This window comes from Antrostomus carolinensis, unplaced genomic scaffold, assembly GCF_000700745.2.
Source record: "Antrostomus carolinensis isolate BGI_N321 unplaced genomic scaffold, ASM70074v2 scaffold10016, whole genome shotgun sequence".
NCBI lineage: Eukaryota > Metazoa > Chordata > Aves > Caprimulgiformes > Caprimulgidae > Antrostomus > Antrostomus carolinensis.
In genome coordinates this window covers 28815-46192 of record NW_010323940.1, presented here as the reverse complement: position 1 = coordinate 46192, position 17378 = coordinate 28815, and the positions used below count along the sequence as shown (strand labels likewise).

Below are 17378 nucleotides of genomic sequence, written 5' to 3'. Positions count from 1 at the left end.
TTTTTTGTAAGCTGTGATTACAGAGCAGTAGTTCTTAACAGTTTTATTACATAATGTAATATGGAAGGCACCTTCAGAAAGTGCCTAGGCAGTGTAACTGGAAAATTCCCTTGTCTGGGGAAAATGCTTTGTGATTGTTTCGTACATTTTTGTGATTTTTTGCTTTTGTTGTCTGTATATTGTTTCTCTAGTGTTTCAGATTTCAATCTTGGGAGACTAAGCGTCTTCCTCAAATAAAGTCAAACTCATTCTTAGTGTGATTACATTATATACATTTTTCTAATAATACTTAATGTTAGTCGTTCCTCTGCCACAAACTGGTAGGAATAAAACAATTATTTTGGTTATTTAAAATATTCATAACCCAAGTTGAGAAGAAATAATGAAACAGTCATACTTTCTCAGCTTATTTCATAAGAAATAAGACTTTTTGTAGTCTCATGCACCACAATAAACTGTGAGTGTTACTGGGATTAAACACTCTGCTATTCCATGTCTACCTTTATTTTCCATGTGTCTAAATTTCCATTATCTTGAAGCGTATTTATTCTGGAAGGTTTAGAAAAGGGCACCTTTCACCCACTAGTATTGCTGATGACCCTGTAAATATAAAAGAGAAAGGTGAATGTCAGATAACTAAGTTTCCTATCAGCAGAACTAAAGAATAGCACATACAAACATAACACATGAACAGCTGGAAAAGGACTGGAGTGTTATTAAGGATGTGGTTTCTGTCCTGGCTTGATGAACCCTTAAGGAAAAAAAAAATGTTGCTGGAGAATAATATGTAAATTTGAAATAATTCTGTAGCTGGCACCATCCCTTAGCAGTGGCCTTTTTCTGATTTAGCCTTAAATGGTTTTACGGTGGGAAATTTTATGGTCTCCTAGTGCCCATAAACAGGGAGAAACACTTGGTTGGTCAGTATGGTTCGTAAAGCAACTTATAATATGAGGAAATTTCTTTTTACAACTTAGTTCTATTTGAGTTCATATAAATATGTTGTAGAAAGAGCATATGACCATCTTAGGCAGTTTCTGCTGTTGGTGCATCAATTTCTCCACAATAATAAACTTCCAAACATCTTATCAGTACTGAAGTTGTGTTTACTGTAATTTACTTGCATCATATCACCAAAACCCATTGTTAGTGATGTTGCCTGACCATTTCTGTTTAAAGTGGAGTAATCCGCTTTAGCACTTCATCAGCCATAAGGGGAGAATCATTCTGTATCCTGGAGTTTCCTTTCTACTGAAGAAGTGCAAGTGCAAATTATTGTAGAATAATAGAAAATCATTTGCTATAAGAACTCATTTATAAACCAAGTGTCCACCGGTGCCAGCGTCACTGAAATTTAAGCCTGCTTATTTAAATTCCTGAAGGCATTCTAAAACTTGGCAGATAAAACTGAAAATGCAAAGTTTTATTTTCTGTTCTATTGAACACCGACATTTGTGGTTTTTAAATAAGCTCTCTTGCCCTCCAGCTGCGTTGGAGGTTGCATTGGTGTGCAGACCTTTTGTAAAACACGCCTTTTTGAATGCTGCATGACTGCCTTCTTAATTGGAAGCAAGGGCTTTCTTCCTTAGTTGCCTTAATTAAAAGCAAAGTTTTCCACAGAATTGGCTGGTGTGTGTTCATGCATAAATGTTGCTCACAATCCTGCCAAATCAGAGTGTAATTATTTTCTGGAAAAAAACAGTGTCTCCTCAGTTCTAAAATTCGAATATGAGAGTATGTAAGAGTTTAAATTGTGTCACAACGGCACCTTAATTAGTAATCTCTGCTAGATCCTAGAATCTTTTGACTGTGTCTACTTATTTAACAGTTCTTGCCCTAACTTTTTATTTATTGATATACTCAGGTCTTTCTAAAAGATGGTTGGCAGCTTAGATGACGTTTCAGTATCTACAGCATTAAAATAAAAGAAAAAGATAAGCAAAAAAACAGAGAATGTTTTTATTGTATGATATTACACAGGGATATTACTCTACAAATATAAGAGATCTTTCTTCACTTCTTTGCCTGGTTTTGTTGATAGGTTATCAATATGGTAATACCCTGGAGTTAAGAGTTGTTGGCATTGCATTAAGAGTGTCTGCAAAGTACTCTTCAAAAATACACTATTTAACAGCCTCCAGGTTCTTTTGTCTGTTCCTCATTTCCCTTTAGGGAGATACTCTCTTTTTCACTCAGTTGTCTGTGGAACTAAGATGGTGACTGAGCATTTTGTGACAAACATGGCTAAGTATAGTTTCTATAGATCTGGCAGATAAAGCTATGCCAAAAGCATAGCACCTCTGAGTAATAGTGAAGATTTTGTTACTGTAGGATCTGAGTATAAAAAGTAAGGATTTTTATTTGTTCACTTTGATTTTTTGGGGGTGACTGGAAGTGCTGTGTAGTGCATCTTCTCTACATTTCAAGAGAGAAGCAGCATCATCCTTTTTGTTTAAACTGATAATTCTGCTTAAGTTGAGGATTCCTCAGGAAATGCAGTGCTGCTCTTGGAGTTAGGTTGGGGTTTTTTTCCTGGATAGTTGCACTTATAAATGGAATGAGTCCTTGTCTCAAAGAGTTATTCGAGTGGTTATACCTCCGTGAATGCAGTCTCTGTGTTTTCTCAGGAACATTCAGGTCCTGAAATGTTATTTCACTGTGATGTCAAAAAAATAAACAAACTTGTAATAACAAAAATAACCTTACTGTGAAGATAAAAATTGAACAGATTATAGAGCTCTTCACTCTACTGTGACCTTCTCTTACTTTATAACAGTGCCAAATATATTCAGGTATCAGGAAACAGTAGACTGTCACAGTATTTAACTTTTATACTACCAGTTTAAAACTTACCTGGGGGACGGGTGACCTATATGTATTTTTATATATGATAATGTTTGTGAGAAAAAAGAGATAAAAAGGGGGCTCAGAGGGGAGCTCACAACTAAAATATGGGTGACTTTAGGTAGGTTTTTGCATTACAGAACCTTTAGCTATGGAAAGTTATTGATACCTATATATATATATAATTATTATTATTTTTTAAAATTAGATTGGATTAAAGATGAAGACTTGTACAAATGTAAATGTAAACTAGACACAGGAATTACTGCTGAATATCAAACTGGAGTTTCTAAATAGTTGGAGATGCTTAAAATGGCTTATCTTTTTTCCTATCAGTGATTGAACTATACCTTCAGATTTCAAAATGAAAGAGAAACACCGGTTTGAGAGTGTAATTATCATTTTTTTCAGAAAGAAATGTGCAGCTGTTCTTTCTCATGTCCTTTGAATGTCTTTAGAACTATTTTAACAAAAACAAACCCTTGGAGCATTCTTTGTGTAAGTGATGCTAGTTGGGACCCCCGTAAGAATCGCAAACTGGGGCAAGAATAACTAACCCATTGTAATTATTGTACATTTATCTCACTTGCAGAATTGCGACTCTACTGATTCAATTCATGCAGAATTGTGTACTTTTTACCCAGAACTGCATGCAGTGTTGCTAGATGTCTCTTCCTTAAGAACTCTGTGTACTATAGCCGATATGATCTTACTCAAATTTTTGAGCGAGTCTATGAAATTGCTAGTAGCATCCTTTTGCATCTCATAGATCAGCAGCTAATTTTCTTGCAGTTTTTTTAACTGGTTAGGAGAATGTTTAGTTACTGAAGTTATACTGCTTCAAAAAAGAACACGGCTGTAATGTGACAAGTGTGCTGTTTTAAAGCCAAAGAGGGTGAGATTTGTGTCCTTGGGGTAAAAAAAGCAAACAAAATTTAATTTAAACAGCAGGGTGAAATCTATGTTAGCTGTTGGCCTAGTCATGCTTCCTCAGCAATTTTATATAAATGTAACCGTGAGTTCAGTTGACTGACTCCTGATTTATCATATAGGAAAGAATAATTATGCTTTCTGGATATTACACTTGTCTATATACTTTGTCAATTTCAATCTGAGAATCCATCTCGAAATTCTCAAGAAAAGGATTGTCTCATTTTATAAAGCTTTTTCAAATGGGAATAGTAATGGAATTTTGCTGATACTATTTGTATTTTTTTCTGCAGAGCTAATCCTCCATGTTAAATGATGCCATATGTTAAAAGCAAAATGAAAAAACCCACTTCGTGAAACATGAATTATGAATTAGTTCCATTTTTATATTTTTGTGCAGAAGGGGATAATTAAGCAAAGAGAATGGGTGCAGTTAACAGCACACTATGGTGCACCGTATATTTTCAGGACCAGTGATGATTCTCATGCGCATTTCATGAGAAATCTTTCCAATCTCTGCATTTCTGATCTGTTCGTTGTTGTAGCTGAACAGTAGCATCTTAGCCTTCAGGGTGATCATCAGAGAATAGGGCTCTTATGGATTAAGACAATACTCTAATGCGCTGTGGTTCTTTTGTTTTCCAGAGTCATCCAGCCATACAAGAACAATAATGGTAAGTACAGAGGAGATTATAGGTATTGATCTATCTATAGATATTATTTTTCCTTTGAAAACAAAGTGGATATATTGGCATGCTTTCTTATAAAGTCGAGTATCACTGTAGAGATAAAATGAATCTATCTGCCATCATATTTCATGGGAAATCTTGGAAAATAAAGTGAGGTTGAATAGCTTAAGAGGTATCAGTGCTGTCAGTTTGAATAGGTGAAAAATCCAGGTACAGTTCTCTGTGTTATGTGTTTAAATCATTTTTTATTATGTCAAATTAATGTTGGTAAAATCTCTTGCATTCTATGTGTATCACGTGTCAGAACACATTTAAAGTTCAAAACATAAGCCAAGTAATTCCTTGCATCACATTCCTGTGAGGCCAGTTTTTGACTTTGCCTTGAGTTTGATAGTTTGGGTTCCAGAAACAGAGAAATGTTTTAATGGATAGATGCTTCTTCAAAAGTGAGATTTAAAAAGTTCTATGCATAACAATGTCATGGATTTAGTGTCTATCTTGGGTTTTTATAGGGTGAGAAATTTTATCAGTCGTTCTGTTTCAGACTCCTAATAAAAGTTAGATAAGGACTGAACAAAAATTCACATAAAGAAAATCTTTCTCTGACTGGGAATGATTCATGCCTAGACTGTAGATATTTGGGGAGAAGGCTATCCACTTTTGGAAAAAGAACAATTTTTGAGGCGCGTTTTGAAATTTTAGAATAAAGCCAAACAAAACATAAAGTGAGTTTGTTTTCATTCCTGCAGTTTTCAGGGTGTCCCTTTGGGTTTATTACCTCTTCTTTATGTACAGTATTTGTGGGACATGCAAATTCCCACAGAGAAGCTTGATTCAACAGGGGACAAAGGGTAAATTTAGTTCATTGCCTTTATCATCAATAGTCATTAATAATCCAGTGCAAATGAATAATAAATATATTATTTAGACTACAGATCACAAAAGTTCAAAATGGAAGAGATATGTCTATAAACAGTTATATTTTCTACTGGATATGACATAATCCTTGTTTGCCATGAATTTGGTTTAAATAGACCCATTTCAAAATAAGATGCTTAGAGTTATTTAACCATATTCCTCTGCTGTAAAATTTTTGGAAGGGACTGAATTTTTTTTCAATATTTCTTTCCAATTCTGCATTGGTGTCAGGAAAATAGCTAGAAGTTAATGCTGAAGCTGGTGAAAACTTCACTCTTCATTTACTTTAATTTTTTTTTCCCACTATTAATTTTACTGTGAAGGTAACATATTCTGTCAGTCCCTCTTTTCTATTAATGTATCAAAATAGCTTTAAAAACTGACCCAAAGAAAGGGCTTTTTGCCTATATAAATGTGTCCTCACACCAAAACATGGCCAAACTTTAAAGAGATAAGCAAAAAGTTTTTAAATAACTTGTGTTCTCGTTGAGGTTCCTGTGTTGTGAACCTCTCCAGACCTCCTTGACAACAACTCAGACTGCTCAGACTAATGTTCTGCAGTCAGTATGCAGTAATTGTCCATTGCACTTAAATAAATAAAAGTACAATTAAAAATAAGTGTACTGTTTAGAGTGAAAAGGTTATAACAATATGTCCACTCTTCTCTACAATTAAAGCATAACTAAATATGTAATGGAAAACCTCTTATTCACCAATGAGTAGGTAGAATATTTCAGTAAAATATACTATTCCTTGCATTAGAAACAGTATGAGATTATCTATTCAGTACAGACACAGTGAAGCAATACTTCTGAGATCTATGTTTGAATGACTACTGCAATAAATAATTACTATGAAATAAAATCCCCTTTTCCTGACTGATTATGGTTAATATTGTAACAGATAAAAAGGATAAAGCATGATCTTCAGTCAAGCAGAATGCGAGAGGTACAGCAGCAAATCTCTATACTGTCTTGGATGCTTTGATGTAAAAAGCTTTTGTCTTACCAAAGCAAAGTATTTGAACTCCTTTTAAACTCCATTTGTAGGTGATGGAATAACATAAGTAAAGCATTAAATCTTGTCTCTGATGATTCAGATTTATGTTAGAATCAAAACCAGTGGGGAATAGAGTGTACTTTGCTTACAAAAAAGTGCAGTAAGAACATTACAAGTATTCTTCTGTATTTAAATACAATGATGGCTCCTTATTTTTTGTTTCAGAGTCTTGTTCATAAAAATAAAAATCTAGAAAATATTTTAAGGGTCTGGGGAGGAGGGGAAGGGATCTTATATGTTTTAACTATAAAACAAATTCCCTCTTATTCTCTGGATAGACACCTATGTTAGTCTTTCATTACTGTTTTGTTTTGTTTTTTAAATAGCCTTTGGGTTTCTTAAATGAAATTCTATATCCTAAATGAATGTGTGCCTGCACACTAGTATCAATGTTTGTGACTCTATGCTGTGTGGAGGCTGCATTTATCTCAAGTCTCTACGAATAAGTAAACTACACCAGCCCCAGACCCTGGTGCCTATTAGAGGTGTAATGCTAATGCCTTTGCAAGTAAGAACACTCCAGGTGTGGCAAGACAGAACCCATACCTGATTTAAACTTAGTGTAATTCTACACTTGTTTTACACTATATCCTGTATAATTAGGTCAATGCAAAATATGTTGAACCAGTTCATATGTATTATTACCGATCTTCTAATCGTGCCTGATTTCTTCTAATGATTTTTTTTCTCCATGTAGTGAGCAGCTTTTGCTCTGTTTGACCTGATTTGATTTTTTTGTCTAAAGATGCAACATTTTAAAAATGCTAATTCAAGGCAATGAGATTTTTTTCCTTTTTGAAAGGATAAGGAAGAATGTAAGAGATTATAAATTCAACTCCACTTAGGAATTTATGATAATCCAGTTAAACATTCTTTCAGCCACAGCATAAACAGTCACCGCTAGTTTTTGCACCTATAATACCAGTTGGTGTTACTTATTTATTTCAAAACTCTTCAGTGGCTCTCAATGGATAAATGCTCAGCCATTTATATCCTAGTGCAAGCTGAGAAATTTACAGACAGAAACCTTGAGTGTGTTTTGGGTCTGAATCCCATTTCTGATTTTGTGCAGGATTTCTCCCCTGACTTTCCGACATGCATCTAATATCCTTGTGCTTGAAGTTCCTCTAAAAGCTAGTGAGGATAGGAGATTTACCCTCCATAATAAAGATGCTGTTTGAAATTGCCACTTTAATATAAGGCTTTTGTGGAGTATCTTTATAGGTGTTTTTGGAACAGTATCCAAACTTTGTTGGACTGGTAGCTGCCCCTACAGCACATATCACATGTATAGTGGTGCTGTACAGCTAATTCCTCTGTTTCTCAGACACAGCGAAGCCTTATGCCCAGTGCACCTTGTAATGAAAGATCTGTATTTACAATTAAGCGACTGATTGAATTAGTAACTGATTAAATGAGTGCTGCTGCTTCCAGAAGATTTAGCAGAGAGAAACACATTCTTACATAGCTTATTCATGAGAGGGACTATTGCATTCCCTGAACATTGGAGGTATCTCAGTTGCTCACTGGGAACTGAACATTTATGTATGCAAAAGGGAAATTCATGCCTCTGCAGGTCTCAAAAATCAAACCTGTGAGTGAAATACCTGAGAATGGTACTCACAGAGAAATGTTTTAGGAGACAGCTGCGAAGACATTATAACAAATGGTCTTCCCATAAACTGCTCCTTGTTGAAGACCTTGAAAAGATTGTCTTTGGTCTCAGAGGTCTCTGAGGATGCGTTCAGCCTGGAGAGTGGAGACTTCCTGTTCGGCAGGTGACACTCTTGCCACATAACTGTGCTGACTTAAATATTTGTGTTCTTTGTTGGATGTCTCATTGCCTGAACCAGAGCACCCTTAGCCTCTGTGATTTGCCACTAGTTTGCAGAACTGATTTTTTACTCCCAAATTGTTTGAGAACTTCAATTGTTTTGATTAACTAGAAATTAAAGATAATGTGGTCCCTAGTACACAGACTGGAGAACAATGGTCTTATTTTCTCTTGTCCTTAATTGAAATGCAATTAATTTCTTCAAATAGCTTGAAAGGACTGGGAGAGAAGGAAAATAAAAGGGAAAATTCTAACCAATATGATGCAACAGAAATGAGCTTATGTTGTAAGCCTTTTCTGGAATGTTCTGTTCTGCCTGGAATAAGAGTTAGGGTATAATAAAAGTAGACAAAACAGAATTTCAGAACTAGTAACGACATCTGTCTCTGCCAGGGGTAAAACTATTATGAAAAACCACATACTTTTTCCGCAAGGCTTTACTGTTCTTCAGGGTTTATGCCACAGGAAATGCACTTTTTGTACCTTGTACATTTCCTGAACATTTTTTTGCCTGTGCATGTTGTCTTGAGTAAAGGAAACATTCAGTTGATGTATTAGAAAGGAGCCTGTAAAAATATATAAACCATTATATTTGATAACTTAAACCCATTTCTGGCTGGGGAAGCACAGGAAAAATTGCCCTTTGAGCCCTTGAAGGTTCCTCTGTAATGTATGGCACTGATTTTCACTGCATGAATTCCTACTTACTTTTTGAGCACTATCCACTTTGTACAATAAGAGATTATTAGTCAAATACTTTAATGAATTTCTAATTTTATCCAAACTATGTATTTTATCCTGAATTTATTCTAAATAACAGCTGAATTACTTCAAGTAGCATGTCCTTTACTTCTTCCTCTCCACTAAAGCCAACACACAAAAAAAAGTGAAAACCAAACTGCAGTCTATAGACACTAAATAACAAAGTAGAAAAATTTAGTCAAATATTTAGAGGGACTACAAAGATGGATTTACAGCCCTAACTGTGCAACACCAACAGGTGGTGGAGTCACCTTCCCTGGTGGTATTTAAAGGATGAGTAGACGAGGTGCTTAGGGACATAGTTTAGAGGTGGAATTGGTAGTGTTAGGTTTATGGTTGGACTCGATGATCTTAGAGGTATTTTCCAACCAAAACCATTCTGTAATTCTCTGTGATAAATTCACCATAAGCCTTATTTGTTTCTAAGACAAAGGAAAATGGTTTAGTTCTAAGAAAGAGTTATCTATGACTCACTCAGATTTGATGTTTTGTTGCTCTTTCTCTTCTTGTTTGGTTTTGTTGCATCAGATCTAAGGAATCATAGAGTTCAGTTATTTTCACTAAAATAATGAACACTGGAATTCTTTGTTGAATGCATAAAATTTGTCTTACTGGAGGGAGCAAACGGTGTGGATCAAGGTGTGCTGAAAGTTATGGTATAATGCGAATATAATGCATTGAATAAGAGTGTAAGAATTGTGCAGAAGAAATGAGGCCCTTGCTTGTTATTTTTGGCTGTTACATTTTTATGACATCATTTAAGATGTCAGTTTTGAGTTCTGTTGTGCTAGTCTTTGTGAATACCAGCAGCCCTTACCTTACTCAGTGACTTTGGAATTGGTCCTCTAATTAGAGGGTACTTCCGTGAATGTGCAGCATTATGTGCATTTTATGAATATTACAAAAATGCTATCAGTAATGTGGAATACTGGTATTATTTAACCATGAAAATAGTACTTCTGCCTAAGAAAACATGATGTTAAATCTATGTGAGAGGAAGTAAGCAAACTGTCATCTTTGTATAATGTCTTCTGTCATATCTGTTTTAATCAAGTAGTGTTATTGGTTAGTCCTACAGATAATCAGTTATGTGGGAAACAAATTCAAATTTCCAAATTTCATATATTTGTCATGGGACATTCTTCCAAAATGTTACCTATAAACTATATAGAAAACATAGTTTTCACTCTCTCCTTTTCATATATCAGAAGGCAGCTTCTCTCATTAGATCTAAGTACTTGTTCTCTTGTTGCACAATTATTCCATGTAAAGGTTTAGTGGAAATGCAATTGTTTTATGTTTAATGTTATCTGTATTGAAATTAATGCAGACATATTTCAGTCAGCTCTAATATGTAATGACTAGTGAGTAAACCTAAGAACCATGGCACCAGCAGTGTGATAGAAACCTTTGTTACCCTGCTTCCATTTAAGTCAACAGCAGGACCAAACCACTTGTCTTATTCAGTGACTTTTACTTAAAAAGAGAGACAGACAGAGTAAGGACCTATAAAGTGTGAAGTATAGATTTTTAAAAATTAGATTAGTGCCATATTTGGATGAAAAAAACAAGACTCATCTCTCATTGGTTAGGGTGCTGAGTTTTTGTTCAGAAAATGTGAATTGTCTCCTAAAGTCAGTGGGTTTCTGTTGCAGAACTGCTTAGTTCATGACATTGGTTCATGCCTCAATTTTTCTTTGTATAAAATAGCATTAGCAATAGTTAATTTACTTTTTAAAGGGCTTTAAGACCTGTGGATGAAACATGTCAGTGCACACAGGGTATTATCTGATCCCCAGGTACTGGTTGAGGAAGACGAGCTGGTTTTTGAGAAGGGTGCTGTGTAGGCTGCCCTTTGCAGGAGAATAAGTTAACAGAATAATGCTTATTCTCCGGCCAATATCTTTCCCATTTTTTTTGTTATGATTTCAGCATGCTGCTCCCCATGTTCATATGACTAATGGTAAGGCCTTGCAGGCCAGCACAAGTGCCATTAAGACAAGCACCATTCCAGTGATCAAGAGACAGAGGCAAAATTGGCTTGATGCTTCAGATGATGGTTTCTTTATAGCTACAGAAGAGACCAGGTAAGAGAAATGAAATCTAAGCAGGGAACGAGGCTTCGCTGCATACATGTTATTGATCCACTGTTTGAATAACAGTTTTTGACATTATTATTTGAGGTTGTGTTACAGTGAAGAACAATTTTACATTAAAACATACACCCAACTTTGCATCTCTTGCATACTAGTATTATCAGTATTTTCCTAATAAGACTTACTCAGTCAGGGCTGCTTGTCTGTGGCGAAGATTAGAACTTGTAAATTGTTACTAATTGTAGTTCATATACAATGAAGTTTAAGGCACCTCTAATCATTCAGCAAAATGTAAATGCATCCACGATGTAGGTTATGGTATAAAATTTTCAGCACCTGAAAAATATATAGCACAGAACAGAGAAATATACAGGAGATAGCACCTTTTCCAGGCTAGAAATTTGTTTCCTTGAAAAGCAACTAAGATTATAATCTTTTTCAGTCTTTCATTTACAGATTTATTGGTAAAATTTATTGAGCTTTTGCTTTTCCCAGTAGAGCTTGATATCACAGAAGAGTCACTAGTTTTATGGAGGCTCCTCTGTTCTTTTCTTCCTCTGTTAAGGAGGCCATTCCCTGATTTAATTCAGACTAAGAGAAGAAATTGCAGTCTATTTTTGTAAGCTGCTGCTGCTCGGCCTGTTATTTAAAAACCTTTAAAATCTTGCTTAAGCAAGAGGATTATTACAGCAAGTAACATCAGACTGCTCCTCACTTCTGTGATTATTTAACAAGCCCAGGAAAGCTGGTAGTTGAACAAAAATGTAAATAATAAAATGAGGGAAGAGAAAGAACATATGTAAATATAGAGCTAACCAAGGAAAATGTGCACATTTAGTCCTGTTAGGGAAGTCAAAGTACTAGTACATGACAATTTGGTGGTTATTTCAATTAAATATGGCACTTCATTTTTCATTTGTATGAGGAATGTGACAATTCAGAGAGAGTGGTAGGAGGATGATGAGCTCTTAGGCTTCTGATATCTAGCCCAGATTGATAGCATTCACTATTTTGAGAGTTGTTTGATGCAAAGAGCTTAGTAGATTCAGACTAATCCCTGGTGATTATACCCTCAAAGTGAGACTGGTAACCTTTCGAAGTTTTAGAATTTTCAGTATTTTTTTTCCATTATTATAGAGAAGTGCCTGTCAAAGGATGAGTTGAGTCCTACACGGATAGTGTTTGTCTCTCCCCACTGATCTCAGAAGTAGCCCAGACAACTGGCCTAAATTAGATGTTTAAACTCTAGATGACTGAAGTATAGTGAGATGACTCCTGCCTTTGCAAATCACTCATCTGTGATATAGCTCTGCCTCTTCCTCTCCTAGTAAATCCCCCTCCCCACTCCCATGGCTGCAGACTCCATACCTGGGCGGGGCAGCAAGGCAGAACTTGCACTGTCTCCCCCTCCGCAGCCATGGTGGTGGGCAAACAAGGGGCTTAGTCCTCAGGACTCTGCATCTGCTGCTCTTCTCCAAATCATTAAAAGTTTAAAGAGTAAAATTTGAAATCTCCTGGTATGGGGAACATAGGGCAGTTAGATCCCATTGATACTCCCTCAAACAAGGAGGTACCTAAAAATGTTGTGCTGCATCACTCTGACCAGTGTTGAAGCAGCAGAGCAGGGAATGCCCAAGGACTGGTGTGTGTTGAGCCTCTCCAGTACCACCATTCCCAGTCTGATGAGAGCTGACCCTGTAGGTTTGATGCCAGTACGCATGTATGCACCTTCCTTCTGTAACAGCAACACATAAAGAGTATTAGCGCCTCATTCACGTTAATCTTCAAAAATAATGGGCAACAACAACTTTTTAGCCCTTGAAACTTGGTTTCACATGAGATCTGTTCCTTCTCTCCCACAGGGCTTTTTCTTGTTTTTTCTTTTTTCTTTTTTTTTTTTTTCTCCTGTCCCCATCCCATCCCCATTGATTCCATCCCTACCTCAGGCATGCTTTCTCCTTTCTAACTTTTTCCTTTGATCCTTTGATTCCCTCCACCTTTACTCCAAGATTATTTAGAAGAGATGATGTAACTTGTTTTCCTCTTGGCTCTCACTTGCCTCCAGCCTTTACAGCTTGAGGTGGAAAGCACTGCCTGGTTCTGTTGCTAGGAATGCCCTGTTGCCCAAGACAACAATTAAATGCTCTGCTCTTTGGAGGAAGAAGGAGGAAGTGGAAATAGAGACTAGTCCCTGACAGCCAGCCTGTCCTGTGACAGGAGTTCACATAGCTGAGCACGGCCGTGACAGAGTTTAATGCAATATCACTGCAATGGGAAAAGATATCTAGGGAGGAGACGTTTGTGAAAATTTATCTAGTCCTGCCATAGAATGAAAAAAAAAAAAAAAAAGAAAAAAGAAAAAAGTTGTCAGTTTGCAGCCATTAGGTGTTTGATTATGTTCTGAACACTCAGCTCAGAAATAATCACCCCATTTGAGTCAAGGTAACAACTCATTCTTTAGGGCACTTGTTTCGTACCGTATTAGGATGTGGTCTGTTTGATCATGTGTATTTGTTCATTAAAAATACATGGAAGACAGACACATGCTAATTACAGCAAAAGGTAAACTGTTTTTCAGTATAATTACAGCCTGCAGAAAATTTAGAATGTTTTGTTTGCAACAGTCTGTAACAATTTCGTTTCTCCATCCTAAAACCGTTTGTGCAGTGAATTAATCTTTAAGATGCATATTTCTATAAAAAACATCAAGTAGGGATTCTAGAGTGTAAATTTTCTCAGATATTTAGCTAAAAAAAAAAAAATACTACAATAGTTTGTTGCTAATATCTGAGAAAAAAAATATTATTGCTGTTAGACTAAATGAAGTGCCAGTCTATTTCATGCTAACCAAGCCAAAGATATGCACATGAGCATTCTAAATTTTGCTATCCATCAATACATAAGGTGAATATATGTATTTATACCTATAGCTCCATTTTAGAAGATATTTTTAAAGACATTATTATTGTCCTTCCCCCCTCTGAATTTAAGCAGCATTCGTATTTGGGTAAAGTTAACTGTTGTATATCTAATTACTCACAGATTTGAGATGCTTATAGCAATGGATGAGTAGGGAGCTAAATATTCAGAGCAGTGAAAATGTGAAATTATATATCATCTAAGCTTTCCAATATAACCCTTGGAGTTACCCTAGAATTTTAGGGTAGTGCCCTTCACTCAGGCCACAGTTCAACAGTGCCTGCAGGTGCACTTAAAATTTAGTGTGAGCATATGTATCATTGAAACAAAAAGACTGGAGTTAACATCTGAAGTGCAACATGTTTTCGGTTCTGATCTGCTCTTCAGAGTTAGAACAGGATTGTACTTTATATCAGCTGTAATGTGCATCCTCATATGTTTCAGCTTTTTTTTTTTTTTTAAATTGTAGCTATTTGAATGCAGTTTCCTCCCCTGTTGTGTATCAGTATCTGCACATCTGGGGAAAAATGCCAACATAATTCCCATTTGTATTCTAATGTCTCCAAGCCCAGAGGCCTCTGCAGAGCTGGGCTGCACATTAACATGGTGCTGAGCCCCAGTCGTTATAGCCCCAGTCAGTTTGGGGAAGGGACAGAGTGAGTTTGCACCTGCCTACATATTAATGCCATGAATGAATCACCCATATGAATTCCTTGATTTATCTATATCTATTCTATACATGTAGCTCCCCTTCCTGAATGCCTGTCAGCATGCTCAGTGAATTTTGCCAATAAATAGAGAGGTCTCCAGTTCCGCTATTTCATCTGTAGTGACAAGCTGCACTCTCCGTTCAAAAATCTTCCTGATGCCTGTGTGAGTCCAGCTCACCTGGGATTTCCACATCTTGGTACAGGCACGGCCTCACAACAGGGATTAATCTAGGCAGAAAACCAGGGCACAGTTCAAGAACACTTACCCTGCCATTACATCATAATTTTATGTTGACCTTTGCTAGATTTAACATTTTTGTATTTTTCTTTATTCTTACCCTTTTTAAATGAAAAAGGGATTCTTGTTCCCTGCTGCGAAATAACTTGCTCAAGATTTTATTCTAAAGTGCAGATCTGTTTACACAATTCATTTAAAAATTGCTTTTTAAAGAACCTTACATTTATCACTGTTCACCAAAGGAGTCTCCTTATTTCTTTTTCATATACTTAGATATTACCTTCTAAGATTCTCCCAAGTGCATGCTTTAGGATCAACCTAAAGTCTCATAAATATAAAATAATTTTATTCAGGACATTGTACTAAATTACATTTGATATAAAGAAGCTTTTTGGCTTTTGTTCCCCTTTTGTTGATTAGCTGTGATGTGGATTCTATTGTAGGCCCTGTTAGAGGTTAATGCAGAAAATGTCTACGTTGTGTGTGATTAAATTCTTTATACTGAATCACCATTTTGGGAGTTAAATGATAGTTGAAAATATGGGACAGTTCATATTATGATCTCTAGAATTTTAATTAAAAAGTGATATATCAGTTTAATATCTCTTGAGTTATATAAAACATAATAATAATCTATGAATAAGATGAGTAATATATTTGTTGGATGTTAAGGGAACTGTATTTGTTGATTAAAACTTTTCTTAGCAATTCTAGGTATGCAGTGTGCATACAGTTCCTATACACATGGTCTGTAACAGAATGCACGTGCATGCTAATGATCATACTCGTATAGGGACAGCTAAAACGCCGTGTGGAAAATTAATTTTATTTTTTTTTCAGCATTTGCATTATAAAAAATGTGTGGAAGTGTTTAGCTGAATGGGTTATAGCAGCAGATTCCATATGCTTTCCCTTCATGGGCCAAAAAGCATATTTGCATATAGAACTGCAGTTGAATGACTCGATGCTTGTTTCCTTTCAGTGCTGAAGCAGTTAGAAACCTTCTCATGGTAAGTGCAACTCCATTGGGAATTAGTTAACTGCAACTGCTAAAATTAGAACATGATCTTTAGCTGTTACCAGCAGACATTGCTTCCTTTTAGCTGATAAAATGATTTGAAAGGCATCCCTGTGGCAGCATTAAATAGGCAATTTTCATATTCTTCACTTCATGTTGTCTCCATAAGGAAAAGATTCCCTTGATTTGTTGAGGTGCTATATAAGGATATCACAATTGCTGTGATAATTACCTGATACCACTCATTTTTATTTATGCATGTCTCATAGCAGACACAAAAAGCTTGAAAAACAAAGTTGCATGTTGAGAAAGAGAATGTGAGGCTGACACCCAACTTCAGCAAAATGTTGAGTCTTGCCTTGCTGTCAGTGGTCTGGTTCTTTTGCAGAAGTGGGGGAGAGTCATGCTAGTGCTCCCAGCCCTTCATGCTCCTGCATACATCACTAGTGCTCTCTGCAGTGTAGATTTTTCAGTGTAAAATCCAACCTCTGCCTTTAAAAGCAAACTGGAAACTTGGGTGAACCAAACGCAATATTAAGAGTTGTGAATGACCTGCCCTTGACCTTTCTCCCTCCCACGTGTGTTTTAATCAATGCTTAACCAAGGTTGGGCACGGTGTCCGAGTTACCACTTCTAGCACGTTACTGGGAGAAAAGGGAAAAGCAGAGGAGTAAGTCTCCGGTACCCGGGGTCTGATATACAGTGTGGAGGTGCAGATCTAGATCAGAGTCAGAGTTCCAGTGCTATCTGACTGTTCAGCTCCTTCTTCCTCTTCACCTGTGCAGTTTGTATCACAGAAATGTTCATAGGTATGTATGTTCTCTCTTTTTCAGTTGTCCCCAACTGTTCAAAAAAAATTGTGCACCAAAAAAGTATTTTTAATATACACTCAGGGATGACCTCTGCTTTTCATAAAGACGAGTCAATTTGATTTGAATTGGGATCCTGGTTTTGAACTGCACCACACTTGGATCCAGGGCACAGTGCATTTTCATTTCTTACCTGCATGGCACTGTGACCATTAGACCCCAGCCCTGTAACTGACTGCATGAAGATGCCTGGCTGCACCCTTGAAGCATCAGCTGCAAGCCTCAGAATGTGATGCACCAGCTACTATGCTCTAAGCAAAAAAAAAAATCAGCCTCTAAGGATGTAATTTTCTGGTTCCTTTATTTCTGCTGTATTATGTAGTTGTCAAACATCTTGAAAAGCAGGGATTACAGAATATATCCCTTAGAATTATGTCTAATCCTTGCTGATAGGATTGCAAATATCTTATTGATTGGCTGCAGCTGAGTACAGGTGAGCTAACAACCATATCCAGTCACCGTGACAATACTGCATATGGGGAATTTGGGGAG

The 17378-nt window shown here is 36.3% G+C and overlaps 1 protein-coding gene across 1 annotated transcript in view; it reads left to right on the top strand.

Annotated features, from left to right (window-relative positions):
- MTA3 (metastasis associated 1 family member 3) overlaps positions 1 to 17378 on the top strand; it is a gene marked incomplete at its 5' end in the record, with an annotated part of 128906 nt that overhangs the window by 99930 nt on the left and 11598 nt on the right. Inside the window, 2 exons of the mRNA XM_029085643.1 lie at positions 4420 to 4448; positions 10969 to 11123. Coding sequence (XP_028941476.1) covers positions 4420 to 4448; positions 10969 to 11123 — 184 coding nt within the window. The remainder of the gene's footprint in view (positions 1 to 4419; positions 4449 to 10968; positions 11124 to 17378) is intronic.